Raw genomic sequence first — 20,375 nt, forward strand, 5'->3', positions numbered from 1 at the left:
TCTGGTCTTCCATCCATTCGTTTAAGCTTCTGAAGATACTTTACCTTGGCGTTTATTTTTAATCCCAAATTAGAGTCTGACCACAAGCTGTGAGCCCAGTCTTCCATCAAGAGGAAGGCAGTACAGCGAGTTACCACGCCCTGCTTCTCTCTCTGTGTAGCGCTGCAAAGAAGAGACGGAAAAGTTAATTGCATCTAAACCTCAATTTGTCAACACTCTGTCTGTCTCTCGCTCGCTCGCACACTCTCTCTCTCTCTCTCTCTCTCTCTCTCTCTCTCTCTCTCTCTCTCTCTCTCTCTCTCTCTCTCTCTCTCTCTCTCTCTCTCTCTCTCTCTCAATGTTTAATGCTAGGGGGACACAGATAGACATGCCTAGCTATGATGTGTATGGTCTGAAAGCGGAGTTAGCTGGTGTCGATACAAACATGAGTAATGCCGTGTCTCCACCAGCTCGTATCCGGATGTGCTTTACCATGTTTCCCTAATCCCCTGCTGCATCTGCCTAAACACACACGCACACACCGGCCTGAACGAATTGCCCCTCAGAGATTCATGAAGTTGTATTGCATATGGAGCCATGCCGCTATGTATGTGTGCATGCACGCTTTGTGTGTACCAACACATACAGCTGGGTTAACAATGTGCTACTGACGTATTTCTCTTTATGTGGGTCCACTCAGAGACAGAGGGAGAGAAAACGTGTTAATGGAAGAAGGGAATAAACTGAGAGCATATGGTCTCTTTACTCATGCTGATTCATCTCACACAACTGGAGCTCCTCCGTGCTTCTCTGGGTCTTTATCCCATTCATTACACTGACTATCTATACTGAATGATCTGCCATGGCTGGAAGGGGGCTAGAATGGGGCTAGCAGGCAGGTGGTATTGCTAGGTTTAGTGAACTAAAAAGCATGCTGGGTTGTGTTGTTGTTCTGATGGTCCAAGGGAGGCTCCTGGTCCTCTGGCTGGGTACTTAAGCTGTGTCCCAAATGTTACCCTATTCCCATAGGGCTCTGGTCGAAGTAGTACATTACATAGGTGATAGGGTGCAATTTGGGACGCACCATACTGTCCTCTTCTAGCTGGGTGGCGGTGATGGGCTTTCCGCCAGCTTGTTAGCCTCAGCCACCCATTCACTAGCAGGTCTGAGGCAGCACCACCATACGGCACTGGGCTGTCTTACTACTGAAACAACCCACGATGTCGGGAACAGAAAGGGGCTGTGCTGTCTTACTACTAAAACAACCCACGATGTCGGGAACAGAAAGGGGCTGTGCTATCTGACAACTGAAACGACCCACGATGTCGGGAACAGAAAGGGGCTGTGCTGTCTTACTACTGAAACAACCCACGATGTCGGGAACAGAAAGGGGCTGTGCTGTCTTACTACTGAAACAACCCACGATGTCGGGAACAGAAAGGGGCTGTGCTGTCTGACAACTGAAACAACCCACAATGTCGGGAACAGAAAGGGGCTGTGCTGTCTTACTACTGAAACAACCCACGATGTCGGGAACAGAAAGGGGCTGTGCTGTCTTACTACTGAAACAACCCACGATGTCGGGAACAGAAAGGGGCTGTGCTGTCTGACTACTGAAACAACCCACGATGTCGGGAACAGAAAGGGTCTGTGCTGTCTGACTACTGAAACAACCCACGATGTCGGGAACAGAAAGGGTCTGTGCTGTCTTACTACTGAAACAACCCACGATGTCGGGAACAGAAAGGGGCTGTGCTGTCTTACTACTGAAACAACCCACGATGTCGGGAACAGAAAGGGGCTGTGCTGTCTTACTACTGAAACAACCCACGATGTCAGGAACAGAAAGGGGCTGTGCTGTCTGACTACTGAAACAACCCAATGATGTCAGTAACAGAAAGGGGCTGTGCTGTCTGACTACTGAAACAACCCACGATGTCAGGAACAGAAAGGGGCTGTGCTGTCTGACTACTGAAACAACCCACGATGTCGGGAACAGATAGGGGCTGTGCTGTCTTACTACTGAAACAACCCACGATGTCGGGAACAGAAAGGGTCTGTGCTGTCTTCCTACTGAAACAACCCACGATGTCGGGAAAAGAAAGGGGCTGTGCTGTCTTACTACTGAAACAACCCACGATGTCGGGAACAGAAAGGGGCTGTGCTGTCTGACTACTGAAACATCTCAATGATGTCAGTAACAGAAAGGGGCTGTGCTGTCTGACTACTGAAACAACCCACGATGTCAGGAACAGAAAGGGGCTGTGCTGTCTGACTACTGAAACAACCCACGATGTCGGGAACAGATAGGGGCTGTGCTGTCTGACTACTGAAACAACCCACGATGTTCAGGAACAGAAAGGGGCTGTGCTGTCTGACTACTGAAACAACCCACGATGTCAGGAACAGAAAGGGGCTGTGCTGTCTGACTACTGAAACAACCCACGATGTCGGGAACAGATAGGGGCTGTGCTGTCTTACTACTGAAACAACCCACGATGTCAGGAACAGAAAGGGGCTGTGCTGTCTGACTACTGAAACAACCCACGATGTCAGGAACAGAAAGGGGCTGTGCTGTCTTACTACTGAAACAACCCACGATGTCAGGAACAGAAAGGGGCTGTGCTGTCTTACTACTGAAACAACCCACGATGTCAGGAACAGAAAGGGGCTGTGCTGTCTGACTACTGAAACAACCCACGATGTCGGGAACAGAAAGGGGCTGTGCTGTCTTACTACTGAAACAACCCACGATGTCGGGAACAGAAAGGGGTTGTGCTGTCTGAGGTCAGGTGGAAGTAGAGATGCTCTGGCTACTGAAACATCCCATGATGTCAGGAACGGAAAGGTGCTTCCGTTGGGACACGTCTGCTCTACACGTCTGCTCTACACATCTGCTCTACACGTCTGCTCTACACGTCTGCTCTACACGTCTGCTCTACACGTCTGCTCTACACGTCTGCTCTACACGTCTGCTCTACACGTCTGCTCTACACGTCTGCTCTACACGTCTGCTCTACACGTCTGCTCTACACGTCTGCTGTCTCGTCCCACTCCCCATAGTCCACGGTATAGCGTTCTCTTCATCCTTCCATAGTAACATATATGACTGTTAGTAGGATCTCCCTCGTACCCACATGGCTTGGTTTATATCTTAACCCCAAGCTCAAGGTCCTGCTGCCACCACAGGTTGTCTCCAGCTCCCACTTTACTACCCCGGATTGTGACAGCAGCCTCTAAACACAGGAGGATGTATCCAAGGAGGAAACTCTCTCTACCTGTGGTTACAGCGGGCTACAGCAGCCCACCGATGGATTAGTTGTCAGAGCAGGACACTTATCTGATCGTCCTCCTCCTCCTCTTCCTCTCCTTTCTGTTAAGCCCTGATGTTGCCAAACAAATGCCAGAAGGAGGTTTTTAGGCAGGAAATGTCCATGTAAAACAGGACGCCAGCTAAAATCTCTTAGAGGGATGTTCCCAATAACTGTCAGTTGTAAAGAAACACGGATCCTCCTACCTGATTGAAAATAAAATACTAGACCTGTGGGTGGTTATGCACAGTAAATAAATGCACTGTACTCTAAACATTTGGGGATTGAAATAGGCGTAAAGACACATTATAATGTCTATTTTCTATTTAAATATGTGGGAATAATCTACACTTTGTTTACAGTATGTGGGTCTCTGAGTGTGTGTGGGTCTCTGAGTACACCTATGTGAGAATGATGTTCATTGACTACAGCTCAGCGTTCAACACCATAGTGCTCACTAAGCTCATCACTAAGCTAAGGACTCTGGGACTAAACACCTCCCTCTGCAACTGGATCCTGAACTTCCTGACGGGCCGCCCCCAGGGAGTAAGAGTAGGCAACAACACGTCTGCCATGCTGATCCTTAACACTGGGGCCCCTCAGGGGTGTGTACTTAGTCCCCTCCTGAATTCCCTGTTCACCCACGACTGCCTGGCCAAACACGACTCCAACACCATCATTAAGTTTGCTGACGACACAACAGTGGTAGGCCTGATCACCGACAACGATGAGACGCTCTATAGGGAGGAGGTAAAAGAACTGGCATTGTGGTGCCAGGACAACAACCTCTCCCTCAATGTGAGCAAGGCAAAGGAGCTGATCGTGGACTACAGCAAAAGGTGGGCCGAACAGGCCCTCATTAACATCGACGGGGCTGTAGTGGAGCGGGTCGAGAGTTAAGTTCCTTGGTGTCCACATCACCAACAAACTATCATGGTCCAAACATACCAAGACAGTCGTGAAGAGGGCACAACAAAACATTTTCCCCCTCAGGAGACTGAAAAGATTTGGCATGGGTTCCCAGATCCTCAAAAGGTTCTACAGCTGCACTGTCGAGAGCATCCTGACCGGTTGCATCACCGCCTGGTATGGAAACTGCTCAGCATCTGACCGTAAGGCGCTACAGAGGGTAGTGAGGGTAACTCTTCTTGGAACTGCATTGTTGATTAAGGGCTTGTAAGTAAGCATTTCACTGTAAAGTCTACACTTGTTGTATTCGGCGCATGTGCCAAATAAAGTTTGATTTGAGTTGAGTGTGTGGGTCTCTGAGTGTGTGTGTGGGTCTCTGAGTGTGTGTGTGGGTCTCTGAGTGTGTGTGTGGGTCTCTGAGTGTGTGTGTGGTCTCTGAGTGTGTGTGGGCTGTGTTTGTGTGTTGATATGTGCGTTCCTGTGCTCTCTCGATTCTCCCCTCAAGATAACGATGATGTGTTCGTTTTTCTCTGTGTTGATGTGTTAGTTAGGTGTTCTCTGTGTTGATGTGTTAGTTAGTTTTTCTCTGTATTGTGTTAGTTAGTTTTTCTCTGTGTTGATGTGTTAGTTCGTTTTTCTCTGTGTTGATGTGTTAGTACATTTTTCTCTGTGTTGATGTGTTAGCTTGTTTTTCTCTGTGTTGATGTGTTAGTTAATTTTTCTCTGTGTTGATGTTTAAGTTAGTTTTTCTCTGTGTTGATGTGTTAGTTCGTTTTTCTCTGTGTTGATGTGTTAGTTAATTTTTCTCTGTGTTGATGTGTTAGCTTGTTTTTCTCTGTGTTGATGTGTTAGTTAATTTTTCTCTGTGTTGATGTGTTAGTTTGTTTTTCTCTGTGTTGATGTGTTAGTTAGTTTTTCTCTGTATTGTGTTAGTTAGTTTTTCTCTGTGTTGATGTGTTAGTTCGTTTTTCTCTGTGTTGATGTGTTAGCTTGTTTTTCTCTGTGTTGATGTGTTAATTTTTCTCTGTGTTGATGTGTTAGTTAGAATTTCTCTGTGTTGTGTTAGTTTGTTTTTCTCTGTGTTGTGTTAGTTAGTTTTTCTATGTGTTGTGTGTGTTAGTTTTTCTGTGTTGTTGTGTGTGTTAGTATTTCTCTGTGTTGTTGTATGTTAGTATTTCTCTGTTGTTGTGTTAGTTTTTCTCTGTGTTGATGTGTTAGTTAATTTTTCTCTGTGTTGATGTGTTAGTTAGATTTTCTCTGTGTTGATCTGTTAGTTAGATTTTCTCTGTGTTGATCTGTTAGTTTGTTTTTCTCTGTGTTGTGTTAGTTAGTGTTCCTATGTGTTGTGTGTGTTAGTTTTTCTCTGTGTTGTGTTAGTTAGTTAGTTTTTCTATGTGTTGTGTGTGTTAGTTTTTCTGTGTTGTTGTGTGTGTTAGTATTTCTCTGTGTTGATGTGTTAGTTAGTTTTTCTCTGTGTTGATGTGTTAGTTAGTTTTTCTCTGTGTTGATGTGTTAGTTCGTTTTTCTCTGTGTTGATGTGTTAGCTTGTTTTTCTATGTGTTGATGTGTTAGTTAATTTTTCTCTGTGTTGATGTGTTAGCTTGTTTTTCTCTGTGTTGATGTGTTAGTTATTTTTTTTCTGTGTTGATGTTTAAGTTAGTTTTTCTCTGTATTGTGTAAGTTATTTGTTCTCTGTGTTGATGTGTTAGTTTGTTTTTCTCTGTATTGTGTTAGTTATTTTTTCTCTGTGTTGATGTTTAAGTTCGTTTTTCTCTGTATTGTGTAAGTTATTTGTTCTCTGTGTTGATGTGTTAGTTCGTTTTTCTCTGTGTTGATGTGTTAGCTTGTTTTTCTCTGTGTTGATGTGTTAGTTAATTTTTCTCTGTGTTGATGTGTTAGTTAGAATTTCTCTGTGTTGTGTTAGTTTGTTTTTCTCTGTGTTGTGTTAGTTAGTTTTTCTATGTGTTGTGTGTGTTAGTTTTGCTGTGTTGTTGTGTGTGTTAGTATTTCTCTGTGTTGTTGTATGTTAGTATTTCTCTGTTGTTGTGTTAGTTTTTCTCTGTGTTGATGTGTTAGTTAATTTTTCTCTGTGTTGATGTGTTAGTTATATTTTCTCTGTGTTGATCTGTTAGTTAGATTTTCTCAGTGTTGTGTTAGTTTGTTTTTCTTTGTGTTGTGTTAGTTAGTTTTCCTATGTGTTGTGTGTGTTCGTTTTTCTCTGTGTTGTGTGTGTTAGTATTTCTCTGTGTTGTTGTGTGTGTTAGTATTTCTCGGTGTTGTTGTGTTAGTTTTTCTCTGTGTTGATGTGTTAGTTAGTTTTTCTCTGTGTTGATGTGTTAGTTTTTCTCTGTGTTGTGTGTGTTAGTGTTTCTCGGTGTTGATGTGCGTGTTAGTTTTTCTCTGTGTTGATGTGTGTGTTAGTTTTTCTCTGTGTTGATGTGTGTGTTAGTTTTTATCTGTGTTGATGTGTAAGTTATTTTTTATCTGTGTTGATGTGTGTGTTAGTTTTTCTCTGTGTTGATGTGTGTTAGTTTTTCTCTGTGTTGATGTGTAAGTTAGTTTTTCTCTGTGTTGAAGTGTATTCGTTTTTCTCTGTGTTGATGTGTGTGTTAGTTTTTCTCTGTGTTGATATGTACGTTCGTTTTTCTCTGTGTTGATGTGTGTGTTAGTTTTTCTCTGTGTTGATATGTACGTTCGTTTTTCTCTGTGTTGATGTGTGTGTTAGTTTTTCTCTGTGTTGATGTGTGTGTTAGTTTTTCTCTGTGTTGATGTGTAAGTTCGTTTTTCTCTGTGTTGATGTGTAAGTTCGTTTTTCTCTGTGTTGTGTGTAAGTTCGTTTTTCTCTGTGTTGATGTGTAAGTTAGTTTTTCTCTGTGTTGATGTGTAAGTTTGTTTTTCTCTGTGTTGATGTGTGTATCTGTTCTGTCTCCCTCTTTCAGAGAAGGAGACATTCCTGAGTCCATTTATCCTGAGGGATCTGCTACCATCATTATTGGGGAGTTACTACCGATACACAGGCTCTCTCACCAGCCCGCCCTGCAGCAAGGTGGTTGAGTGGATCGTCTTCTCCAGGCCCGTCTTACTCTCCCACTCACAGGTCAGTTACACATGCACATACACACACACGTGCGCTCACACACACACACATTTTGGGGAGTAAAACTGTATTCCCATTCAAAATACTATTTTCCCTAACCCTAAACCTAACTCCTAACTTTAACCCCAAACCCTAAACCTAACCCTTAAGCCTAAAATAGCATTTTAACAAATTCAGGTTTTGAAAAAAACTTTTGAAAACTTTTTTTGTTTTTCTACCTTGCCAGGACATTCTGGGGACTTGTCAGGATATTCTGGTCCTGATAATGTAGGAAGACATGTACACACACACACACTATCATCTCGGCTTGGGCGGTATACCGCATATACCGTAAATCGGGATATTTGTAAAAAGCCACGGGATGGTTTTTCAGTCCCGTCAATTCAATTGAAACTAAGTTTTTTTCAATTTAACTGTCACATTATTTGGAAGCTTACAGTAGTCCCCAGTCACATGGTGATTGTTGACAAGAGACCTGAGCCTTGTGAGTCACTCATGGTTTTGCAGTGCAGGTGATCTAATTACAGTATGGATTTCACAACAAAATGTTTGCCAGCTAGATATCTTATAGCTGTTAAGTTAACTATCTAAAATGTGCTAAATGCTATGCAGTTTTGCATTTGGCTTGCTAATTTAGTAGCTAGTTAGCTATCTAGCTGTGGTTTGCTTCTTCAAAAATCAAGCATTCACTTGCTAACAGCAGAGATCACCCCTCCTGGATCAAGATCCTTGCTGGCTAATATTTGTGTTGTGTGTGCATCAAACTGTGAGTAGCATTGTTGAGTTACTTGTATAGTTTAGGACAGAAACTGTACAAAATGTTCGCAATGCGCTCATTACCTTTTAGTTAGTATTCTCTATGGGATTTGCCATGTACTTGTTAGCAGTGCTAACCTTCGGATTATAGCGTATCAGTGGGGTTAGAAAACAGCGTCCCCTGTGTTCAGTGCCGGTATTACCGAATATCCCGCTATGGCACAAGGTTGATATGAAGGTATGACAATTTGGAGACTGCTCAAGTTTACTATTATCCCTCTGTTTCTATACACCAACCTACTCCCCTCTTCCCCTCCTCCCCTCCTCCTACCCTTCCTCTCCTCTCTCCTCCTTCTCTTCCTATGTGTATCAAACACTAACTGCCTATGTGGTGCATGATTTAAGGTGTAGCCAATTACTGCTACAGTATGTGAATTATAGGGGCTGTGAACACACACAAACAGCCTGGCTGCGGGCAGCTACAGGCTTCTAAATTCCCTCTGACACCAGGTTGACTATCACACTAAATACTGGAGGTGACTGCATATTTACTGCAAATGACCTCATTTAACATTACCTACACGCCACGCCATGCCACGCCACGCCACGCCACGCCATTTTTTAAAACTTTGTTTATTGGATTTTCAACACCAGCATTTACAAAATAATTGCACTTGTAAGTTATTTGGTAGTAATATAAAACAACACATCAAAGACAACAATACAGCTAAACAATATTTATATATATTTTTTTTGATACAGTTGCTACAGGTCAACTATCACAGATAATACAGTTCTCCTTGACATACCAGATGCCGTGTATACACATACCAGGCCTCTTACATCACCGATATAGAAATATACATCACTCTGGAACTGCAGGGAAATGTAGTCGTTTAACATAAGAAAAGAAGAGAGCCCACATTGCATAGAATTTGTCTACAGACCCATTGAGTGTGTGTTTAATTTTTTCCACTTTATGCAAATCAAAACGGATTTAATCCAAAGAGCATGAGAATGGGCTGCAGAGGATTTCCATCTAAGTCAAATGTATCATCTCGCCAACAAAGTGATAAAGGCAATTACATCCTTATTCATTTTGGTCAGTTGTATTGTGGGTAAGGAAACTCCAAATAATGCAATAAAAGGGTCTGGCTCGATCTGTGTGCCGCTTAATTCTGAGAGTGTGTTAAAGATGGGCAACACCAAAACATGTGTACATGATTACCAGGAGACTGGTTAAATCATACACAATTAGGGTTCACATCCTTGTAAATGTTTGACAATCTTGCTTTGGTCCAGTGGGCCTTATGAATGAGTTGGCATTGAATGAGACCATGCCGAGCGCAAATAGAAGAGGTATGTACCCTTTTGAATGCCCCTTCCCATAGTTCATCAGATATTTCCTCACCCAGTTCCTCCTCCAATGAGGATTTCATATTGTTTAATGAGATGGTTTGTAGTGAGCAAATTTGGCCATAGATTATTGACAAGGTGCCTTTCAAAGTAGGAAGAGGGATAAGAAATGTTGAACTGTGTTTCACCAGGAAGGGAGGGGAATCCTGGATCTATGTAGTGGATGTAACTCCGGATTTGTAAGAACATAAAGAAATTATGTCTGGGAGATCAAATTTAGCTGATAATTGTTAAAACGTACTAAATGTATTGTTAATATAGCTCTCTGAATCCTTTAATACCGAGACTAGACCATGTTGAGAAAGCACCATCAACCATTGATGGGGAAAAAGAGGAGTTTGAGGCTACCGGAGCCAAAGAAGAGGATGTTTGAAACCCAAAGTGGCGCCTAAATTGATTCCAGATCTTCAATGTTGTTTTGACACATATATTTTTGGTGAAGGAGGAGTAAGGGCCTGTAACGGAGGAAGACAATGATGCCGGTATAGATGAGCTGGCCTCCATCTCTAGTCAAATTGGGGGTGGGAATATCTCTCTGCTCTGCAACCAGTACTGAATGATCCTAAGGTTAGCGGCCCAATAATAGAATCTGAAATCTGGTAGTGCTAGACCGCCGTCTGGTCTAAGCCTCTGCAAAAGCTGTTTTCGTATCATAAGGGTCTTTTTGTCCTATATAAAAGTTAGAATTAGGCTGTCGATCTTTTTGAAAAACGTATTGGGAAGAAAAATCGGTAGGTACTGATAGAGATATAAGAATTTATGGAGAGTATTCATTTTAATATAATTAATTATTGCGACTAAGGAGAGGTGTAGCAAAGACCAGTGTTCCAAATCGTCCTTAGTACGGGTTAAAAGAGGAGCAAAGTTGGCCTGAAAAAGGTTTTCAAATCTGATTGTGACATGCACCCCGAGATAAATAAAATGTCCCAGCTGCTTTACAAATATACTGCTACTGTAGAAAGGATAATACATAGCACATCAAGGGCTTGGCTTTTAGTAATAATTTCTCAGTAAGACATGGTCTTATGATCTTATTTGGATTATCTTAGTATGTGCAACACTTGGTTATATACACATATATTCACATATCTCCTTGAGTGTACATTGCATGTTTGAAGAGCTCCGGATGAGATATGTCCACAAACCTGCAGCAGAGGACAAATCCTTTGTTCTGTATTGGATCACTGGATGCAGAGTATTGACTGTGTACTGCAATATCTTATGGCGTTCATATATGGTCTCTTATGAATACGTAAATCATTTTTCCATCCGTCCATAGAAGAAATTGATTCTAGCCAGTCTTTAATGGTTAGTCATTACAGCGCTCTGCAGGACATCAGTCAAAGAGATCGATGGCAGAACATTTGCCCCAGTGAAATGTTACACACTCCTGGAGCCAGTCGAGCAGAACAGAGGCACGTTTATGTCCTTTACTTCAGGGACACACACATGCACCCCCTCCAACCAACACGCAACACACACACGCAAAACAGTCACACGCACACGCACATGCACACCGCTTCTGCCTTACTAAAGCCTATCCCTCTCTCTCTCTTCTGTCTAGCTGGAGGCATTCTACTCCATCTTCACCACGGAGCAGCAGGACCATGTGAAGTCAGTAGAGTACCTGAGAAACAACTACAGACCCCTCCAGGACCTGGACAACAGAGAGGTGTTGAAGTCTGCTGTTAAAGACGCCTGGCAGAGGGACCTGACTGACAGCCTGGGACTAGGTACAGACGGCATCACAGACGCATCCAGAGGTACCACAGTATACACTCTCTTACATTCAGTCAGTCAGTCAGTCACCAGACACATCCAGAGGTACCACAGTATACACTCTCTTACATTCAGTCAGTCAGTCAGTCAGTCACCAGACACATCCAGAGGTACCACAGTATACACTCTCTTACATTCAGTCAGTCAGTCAGTCAGTCACCAGACACATCCAGAGGTACCACACTATACACTCTCTTACATTCAGTCAGTCACCAGACACATCCAGAGGTACCACAGTATACACTCTCTTACATTCAGTCAGTCACCAGACACATCCAGAGGTACCACACTATACACTCTCTTACATTCAGTCAGTCAGTCAGTCACCAGACACATCCAGAGGTACCACAGTATACACTCTCTTACATTCAGTCAGTCAGTCACCAGACGCATCCAGAGGTACCACACTATACACTCTCTTACATTCAGTCAGTCAGTCAGTCAGTCACCAGACACATCCAGAGGTACCACAGTATACACTCTCTTACATTCAGTCAGTCACCAGACACATCCAGAGGTACCACACTATACACTCTCTTACATTCAGTCAGTCAGTCAGTCAGTCACCAGACACATCCAGAGGTACCACAGTATACACTCTCTTACATTCAGTCAGTCAGTCAGTCACACCAGACGCATCCAGAGGTACCACACTATACACTCTCTTACATTCAGTCAGTCACCAGACACATCCAGAGGTACCACACTATACACTCTCTTACATTCAGTCATTCACCAGACACATCCAGAGGTACCACAGTATACACTCTCTTATATTCAGTCAGTCAGTCAGTCACCAGACACATCCAGAGGTACCACACTATACATTCTTACATTCAGTCAGTCACCAGACACATCCAGAGGTACCACACTATACACTCTTACATTCAGTCAGTCACCAGACACATCCAGAGGTACCACACTATACACACTCTTACATTCAGTCAGTCAGTCACCAGACGCATCCAGAGGTACCACACTATACACTTTCTTATATTCAGTCAGTCACCAGACACATCCAGAGGTACCACACTATACACTCTTACATTCAGTCAGTCACCAGACACATCCAGAGGTACCACACTATACACTCTCTTACATTCAGTCAGTCAGTCAGTCACCAGACACATCCAGAGGTACCACAGTATACACTCTCTTACATTCAGTCAGTCAGTCACCAGACACATCCAGAGGTACCACACTATACACTCTCTTACATTCAGTCAGTCAGTCAGTCACCAGACACATCCAGAGGTACCACACTATACACTCTCTTACATTCAGTCAGTCACCAGACACATCCAGAGGTACCACACTATACACTCTCTTACATTCAGTCAGTCAGTCAGTCACCAGACACATCCAGAGGTACCACAGTATACACTCTCTTACATTCAGTCAGTCAGTCAGTCAGTCACCAGACACATCCAGAGGTACCACACTATACACTCTCTTACATTCAGTCAGTCACCAGACACATCCAGAGGTACCACACTATACACTCTCTTACATTCAGTCAGTCACCAGACACATCCAGAGGTACCACAGTATACACTCTCTTACATTCAGTCAGTCAGTCAGTCAGTCACCAGACACATCCAGAGGTACCACAGTATACACTCTCTTACATTCAGTCAGTCAGTCAGTCACCAGACACATCCAGAGGTACCACAGTATACACTCTCTTACATTCAGTCAGTCAGTCAGTCACCAGACACATCCAGAGGTACCACAGTATACACTCTCTTACATTCAGTCAGTCAGTCAGTCACCAGACGCATCCAGAGGTACCACACTATACACTCTCTTACATTCAGTCAGTCACCAGACATATCCAGAGGTACCACACTATACACTCTCTTACATTCAGTCAGTCAGTCAGTCACCAGACACATCCAGAGGTACCACAGTATACACTCTCTTACATTCAGTCAGTCAGTCAGTCACCAGACACATCCAGAGGTACCACAGTATACACTCTCTTACATTCAGTCAGTCAGTCAGTCACCAGACACATCCAGAGGTACCACAGTATACACTCTCTTACATTCAGTCAGTCAGTCAGTCAGTCACCAGACACATCCAGAGGTACCACAGTATACACTCTCTTACATTCAGTCAGTCAGTCAGTCACCAGACACATCCAGAGGTACCACACTATACACTCTCTTACATTCAGTCAGTCACCAGACACATCCAGAGGTACCACACTATACACTCTCTTACATTCAGTCAGTCACCAGACACATCCAGAGGTACCACACTATACACTCTCTTACATTCAGTCAGTCAGTCAGTCAGTCACCAGACACATCCAGAGGTACCACAGTATACACTCTCTTACATTCAGTCAGTCAGTCAGTCACCAGACACATCCAGAGGTACCACAGTATACACTCTCTTACATTCAGTCAGTCAGTCAGTCAGTCACCAGACACATCCAGAGGTACCACAGTATACACTCTCTTACATTCAGTCAGTCAGTCACCAGACACATCCAGAGGTACCACAGTATACACTCTCTTACATTCAGTCAGTCAGTCAGTCAGTCACCAGACACATCCAGAGGTACCACACTATACACTCTCTTACATTCAGTCAGTCACCAGACACATCCAGAGGTACCACAGTATACACTCTCTTACATTCAGTCAGTCACCAGACACATCCAGAGGTACCACACTATACACTCTCTTACATTCAGTCAGTCAGTCAGTCACCAGACACATCCAGAGGTACCACAGTATACACTCTCTTACATTCAGTCAGTCAGTCACCAGACGCATCCAGAGGTACCACACTATACACTCTCTTACATTCAGTCAGTCAGTCAGTCAGTCACCAGACACATCCAGAGGTACCACACTATACACTCTCTTACATTCAGTCAGTCACCAGACACATCCAGAGGTACCACAGTATACACTCTCTTACATTCAGTCAGTCACCAGACACATCCAGAGGTACCACACTATACACTCTCTTACATTCAGTCAGTCAGTCAGTCACCAGACACATCCAGAGGTACCACACTATACACTCTCTTACATTCAGTCAGTCACCAGACACATCCAGAGGTACCACACTATACACTCTCTTACATTCAGTCAGTCAGTCAGTCACCAGACACATCCAGAGGTACCACAGTATACACTCTCTTACATTCAGTCAGTCAGTCAGTCAGTCACCAGACACATCCAGAGGTACCACACTATACACTCTCTTACATTCAGTCAGTCACCAGACACATCCAGAGGTACCACACTATACACTCTCTTACATTCAGTCAGTCACCAGACACATCCAGAGGTACCACAGTATACACTCTCTTACATTCAGTCAGTCAGTCAGTCAGTCACCAGACACATCCAGAGGTACCACAGTATACACTCTCTTACATTCAGTCAGTCAGTCAGTCACCAGACACATCCAGAGGTACCACAGTATACACTCTCTTACATTCAGTCAGTCAGTCAGTCACCAGTCAGTCACCAGACGCATCCAGAGGTACCACACTATACACTCTCTTACATTCAGTCAGTCACCAGACATATCCAGAGGTACCACACTATACACTCTCTTACATTCAGTCAGTCAGTCAGTCACCAGACACATCCAGAGGTACCACAGTATACACTCTCTTACATTCAGTCAGTCAGTCAGTCACCAGACACATCCAGAGGTACCACAGTATACACTCTCTTACATTCAGTCAGTCAGTCAGTCACCAGACACATCCAGAGGTACCACAGTATACACTCTCTTACATTCAGTCAGTCAGTCAGTCAGTCACCAGACACATCCAGAGGTACCACAGTATACACTCTCTTACATTCAGTCAGTCAGTCAGTCACCAGACACATCCAGAGGTACCACACTATACACTCTCTTACATTCAGTCAGTCACCAGACACATCCAGAGGTACCACACTATACACTCTCTTACATTCAGTCAGTCACCAGACACATCCAGAGGTACCACAGTATACACTCTCTTACATTCAGTCAGTCAGTCACCAGACACATCCAGAGGTACCACAGTATACACTCTCTTACATTCAGTCAGTCAGTCACCAGACACATCCAGAGGTACCACAGTATACACTCTCTTACATTCAGTCAGTCAGTCAGTCAGTCACCAGACACATCCAGAGGTACCACACTATACACTCTCTTACATTCAGTCAGTCACCAGACACATCCAGAGGTACCACAGTATACACTCTCTTACATTCAGTCAGTCACCAGACACATCCAGAGGTACCACACTATACACTCTCTTACATTCAGTCAGTCAGTCAGTCACCAGACACATCCAGAGGTACCACAGTATACACTCTCTTACATTCAGTCAGTCAGTCACCAGACGCATCCAGAGGTACCACACTATACACTCTCTTACATTCAGTCAGTCAGTCAGTCAGTCACCAGACACATCCAGAGGTACCACACTATACACTCTCTTACATTCAGTCAGTCACCAGACACATCCAGAGGTACCACAGTATACACTCTCTTACATTCAGTCAGTCACCAGACACATCCAGAGGTACCACACTATACACTCTCTTACATTCAGTCAGTCAGTCAGTCACCAGACACATCCAGAGGTACCACAGTATACACTCTCTTACATTCAGTCAGTCAGTCACCAGACGCATCCAGAGGTACCACACTATACACTCTCTTACATTCAGTCAGTCAGTCAGTCAGTCACCAGACACATCCAGAGGTACCACAGTATACACTCTCTTACATTCAGTCAGTCACCAGACACATCCAGAGGTACCACACTATACACTCTCTTACATTCAGTCAGTCAGTCAGTCAGTCACCAGACACATCCAGAGGTACCACAGTATACACTCTCTTACATTCAGTCAGTCAGTCAGTCACCAGACGCATCCAGAGGTACCACACTATACACCAGACACATCCAGAGGTACCACAGTATACACTCTCTTACATTCAGTCAGTCACCAGACACATCCAGAGGTACCACACTATACACTCTCTTACATTCAGTCAGTCACCAGACACATCCAGAGGTACCACAGTATACACTCTCTTATATTCAGTCAGTCAGTCAGTCACCAGACACATCCAGAGGTACCACACTATACATTCTTACATTCAGTCAGTCACCAGACACATCCAGAGGTACCACACTATACACTCTTACATTCAGTCAGTCACCAGACACATCCAGAGGTACCACACTATACACACTCTTACATTCAGTCAGTCAGTCACCAGACGCATCCAGAGGTACCACACTATACACTCTCTTACATTCAGTCAGTCACCAGACACATCCAGAGGTACCACACTATACACTCTTACATTCAGTCAGTCACCAGACACATCCAGAGGTACCACACTATACACTCTCTTACATTCAGTCAGTCAGTCAGTCACCAGACACATCCAGAGGTACCACAGTATACACTCTCTTACATTCAGTCAGTCAGTCACCAGACACATCCAGAGGTACCACACTATACACTCTCTTACATTCAGTCAGTCAGTCAGTCACCAGACACATCCAGAGGTACCACACTATACACTCTCTTACATTCAGTCAGTCACCAGACACATCCAGAGGTACCACACTATACACTCTCTTACATTCAGTCAGTCAGTCAGTCACCAGACACATCCAGAGGTACCACAGTATACACTCTCTTACATTCAGTCAGTCAGTCAGTCAGTCACCAGACACATCCAGAGGTACCACACTATACACTCTCTTACATTCAGTCAGTCACCAGACACATCCAGAGGTACCACACTATACACTCTCTTACATTCAGTCAGTCACCAGACACATCCAGAGGTACCACAGTATACACTCTCTTACATTCAGTCAGTCAGTCAGTCAGTCACCAGACACATCCAGAGGTACCACAGTATACACTCTCTTACATTCAGTCAGTCAGTCAGTCACCAGACACATCCAGAGGTACCACAGTATACACTCTCTTACATTCAGTCAGTCAGTCAGTCACCAGACACATCCAGAGGTACCACAGTATACACTCTCTTACATTCAGTCAGTCAGTCAGTCACCAGACGCATCCAGAGGTACCACACTATACACTCTCTTACATTCAGTCAGTCACCAGACATATCCAGAGGTACCACACTATACACTCTCTTACATTCAGTCAGTCAGTCAGTCACCAGACACATCCAGAGGTACCACAGTATACACTCTCTTACATTCAGTCAGTCAGTCAGTCACCAGACACATCCAGAGGTACCACAGTATACACTCTCTTACATTCAGTCAGTCACCAGACACATCCAGAGGTACCACACTATACACTCTCTTACATTCAGTCAGTCAGTCAGTCACCAGACGCATCCAGAGGTACCACACTATACACTCTCTTACATTCAGTCAGTCACCAGACACATCCAGAGGTACCACACTATACACTCTCTTACATTCAGTCAGTCACCAGACACATCCAGAGGTACCACAGTATACACTCTCTTATATTCAGTCAGTCAGTCAGTCACCAGACACATCCAGAGGTACCACACTATACATTCTTACATTCAGTCAGTCACCAGACACATCCAGAGGTACCACACTATACACTCTTACATTCAGTCAGTCACCAGACACATCCAGAGGTACCACACTATACACACTCTTACATTCAGTCAGTCAGTCACCAGACGCATCCAGAGGTACCACACTATACACTCTCTTACATTCAGTCAGTCACCAGACACATCCAGAGGTACCACACTATACACTCTTACATTCAGTCAGTCACCAGACACATCCAGAGGTACCACACTATACACTCTCTTACATTCAGTCAGTCAGTCAGTCACCAGACACATCCAGAGGTACCACAGTATACACTCTCTTACATTCAGTCAGTCAGTCACCAGACACATCCAGAGGTACCACACTATACACTCTCTTACATTCAGTCAGTCAGTCAGTCACCAGACACATCCAGAGGTACCACACTATACACTCTCTTACATTCAGTCAGTCACCAGACACATCCAGAGGTACCACACTATACACTCTCTTACATTCAGTCAGTCAGTCAGTCAGTCACCAGACACATCCAGAGGTACCACAGTATACACTCTATTACATTCAGTCAGTCAGTCAGTCAGTCACCAGACACATCCAGAGGTACCACACTATACACTCTCTTACATTCAGTCAGTCACCAGACACATCCAGAGGTACCACACTATACACTCTCTTACATTCAGTCAGTCACCAGACACATCCAGAGGTACCACAGTATACACTCTCTTACATTCAGTCAGTCAGTCAGTCAGTCAGTCACCAGACACATCCAGAGGTACCACAGTATACACTCTCTTACATTCAGTCAGTCAGTCAGTCACCAGACACATCCAGAGGTACCACAGTATACACTCTCTTACATTCAGTCAGTCAGTCAGTCACCAGACACATCCAGAGGTACCACAGTATACACTCTCTTACATTCAGTCAGTCAGTCAGTCACCAGACGCATCCAGAGGTACCACACTATACACTCTCTTACATTCAGTCAGTCACCAGACATATCCAGAGGTACCACACTATACACTCTCTTACATTCAGTCAGTCAGTCAGTCACCAGACACATCCAGAGGTACCACAGTATACACTCTCTTACATTCAGTCAGTCAGTCAGTCACCAGACACATCCAGAGGTACCACAGTATACACTCTCTTACATTCAGTCAGTCAGTCAGTCACCAGACACATCCAGAGGTACCACAGTATACACTCTCTTACATTCAGTCAGTCAGTCAGTCAGTCACCAGACACATCCAGAGGTACCACACTATACACTCTCTTACATTCAGTCAGTCAGTCAGTCACCAGACACATCCAGAGGTACCACACTATACACTCTCTTACATTCAGTCAGTCACCAGACACATCCAGAGGTACCACACTATACACTCTCTTACATTCAGTCAGTCACCAGACACATCCAGAGGTACCACACTATACACTCTCTTACATTCAGTCAGTCAGTCAGTCAGTCACCAGACACATCCAGACGTACCACAGTATACACTCTCTTACATTCAGTCAGTCAGTCAGTCACCAGACACATCCAGAGGTACCACAGTATACACTCTCTTACATTCAGTCAGTCAGTCAGTCAGTCACCAGACACATCCAGAGGTACCACAGTATACACTCTCTTACATTCAGTCAGTCAGTCACCAGACACATCCAGAGGTACCACAGTATACACTCTCTTACATTCAGTCAGTCAGTCAGTCAGTCAGTCACCAGACACATCCAGAGGTACCACACTATACACTCTCTTACATTCAGTCAGTCACCAGACACATCCAGAGGTACCACAGTATACACTCTCTTACATTCAGTCAGTCACCAGACACATCCAGAGGTACCACACTATACACTCTCTTACATTCAGTCAGTCAGTCAGTCACCAGACACATCCAGAGGTACCACAGTATACACTCTCTTACATTCAGTCAGTCAGTCACCAGACGCATCCAGAGGTACCACACTATACACTCTCTTACATTCAGTCAGTCAGTCAGTCAGTCACCAGACACATCCAGAGGTACCACAGTATACCCTCTCTTACATTCAGTCAGTCACCAGACACATCCAGAGGTACCACACTATACACTCTCTTACATTCAGTCAGTCAGTCAGTCAGTCACCAGACACATCCAGAGGTACCACAGTATACACTCTCTTACATTCAGTCAGTCAGTCAGTCACCAGACGCATCCAGAGGTACCACACTATACACTCTCTTACATTCAGTCAGTCACCAGACACATCCAGAGGTACCACACTATACACTCTCTTACATTCAGTCAGTCACCAGACACATCCAGAGGTACCACAGTATACACTCTCTTATATTCAGTCAGTCAGTCAGTCACCAGACACATCCAGAGGTACCACACTATACATTCTTACATTCAGTCAGTCACCAGACACATCCAGAGGTACCACACTATACACTCTTACATTCAGTCAGTCACCAGACACATCCAGAGGTACCACACTATACACACTCTTACATTCAGTCAGTCAGTCACCAGACGCATCCAGAGGTACCACACTATACACTCTCTTACAT

The 20,375-nt window shown here is 44.2% G+C and overlaps 1 protein-coding gene across 2 annotated transcripts in view; it reads left to right on the top strand.

Moving 5' to 3' along the window:
* Positions 1–20,375, top strand: part of LOC139536108 (receptor-type tyrosine-protein phosphatase gamma-like) — a 259,097-nt gene that overhangs the window by 176,542 nt on the left and 62,180 nt on the right. Inside the window, exons 7-8 of one of the 2 annotated variants that reach the window (XM_071336268.1) lie at positions 7,139–7,296; positions 11,033–11,231. In XM_071336268.1, coding sequence (XP_071192369.1) covers positions 7,139–7,296; positions 11,033–11,231 — 357 coding nt within the window. The remainder of the gene's footprint in view (positions 1–7,138; positions 7,297–11,032; positions 11,232–20,375) is intronic. The other variant, XM_071336269.1, reaches the window with a different exon arrangement.

The sequence above is a fragment of the Salvelinus alpinus genome, chromosome 12, assembly GCF_045679555.1.
Source record: "Salvelinus alpinus chromosome 12, SLU_Salpinus.1, whole genome shotgun sequence".
Lineage (NCBI taxonomy): Eukaryota > Metazoa > Chordata > Actinopteri > Salmoniformes > Salmonidae > Salvelinus > Salvelinus alpinus.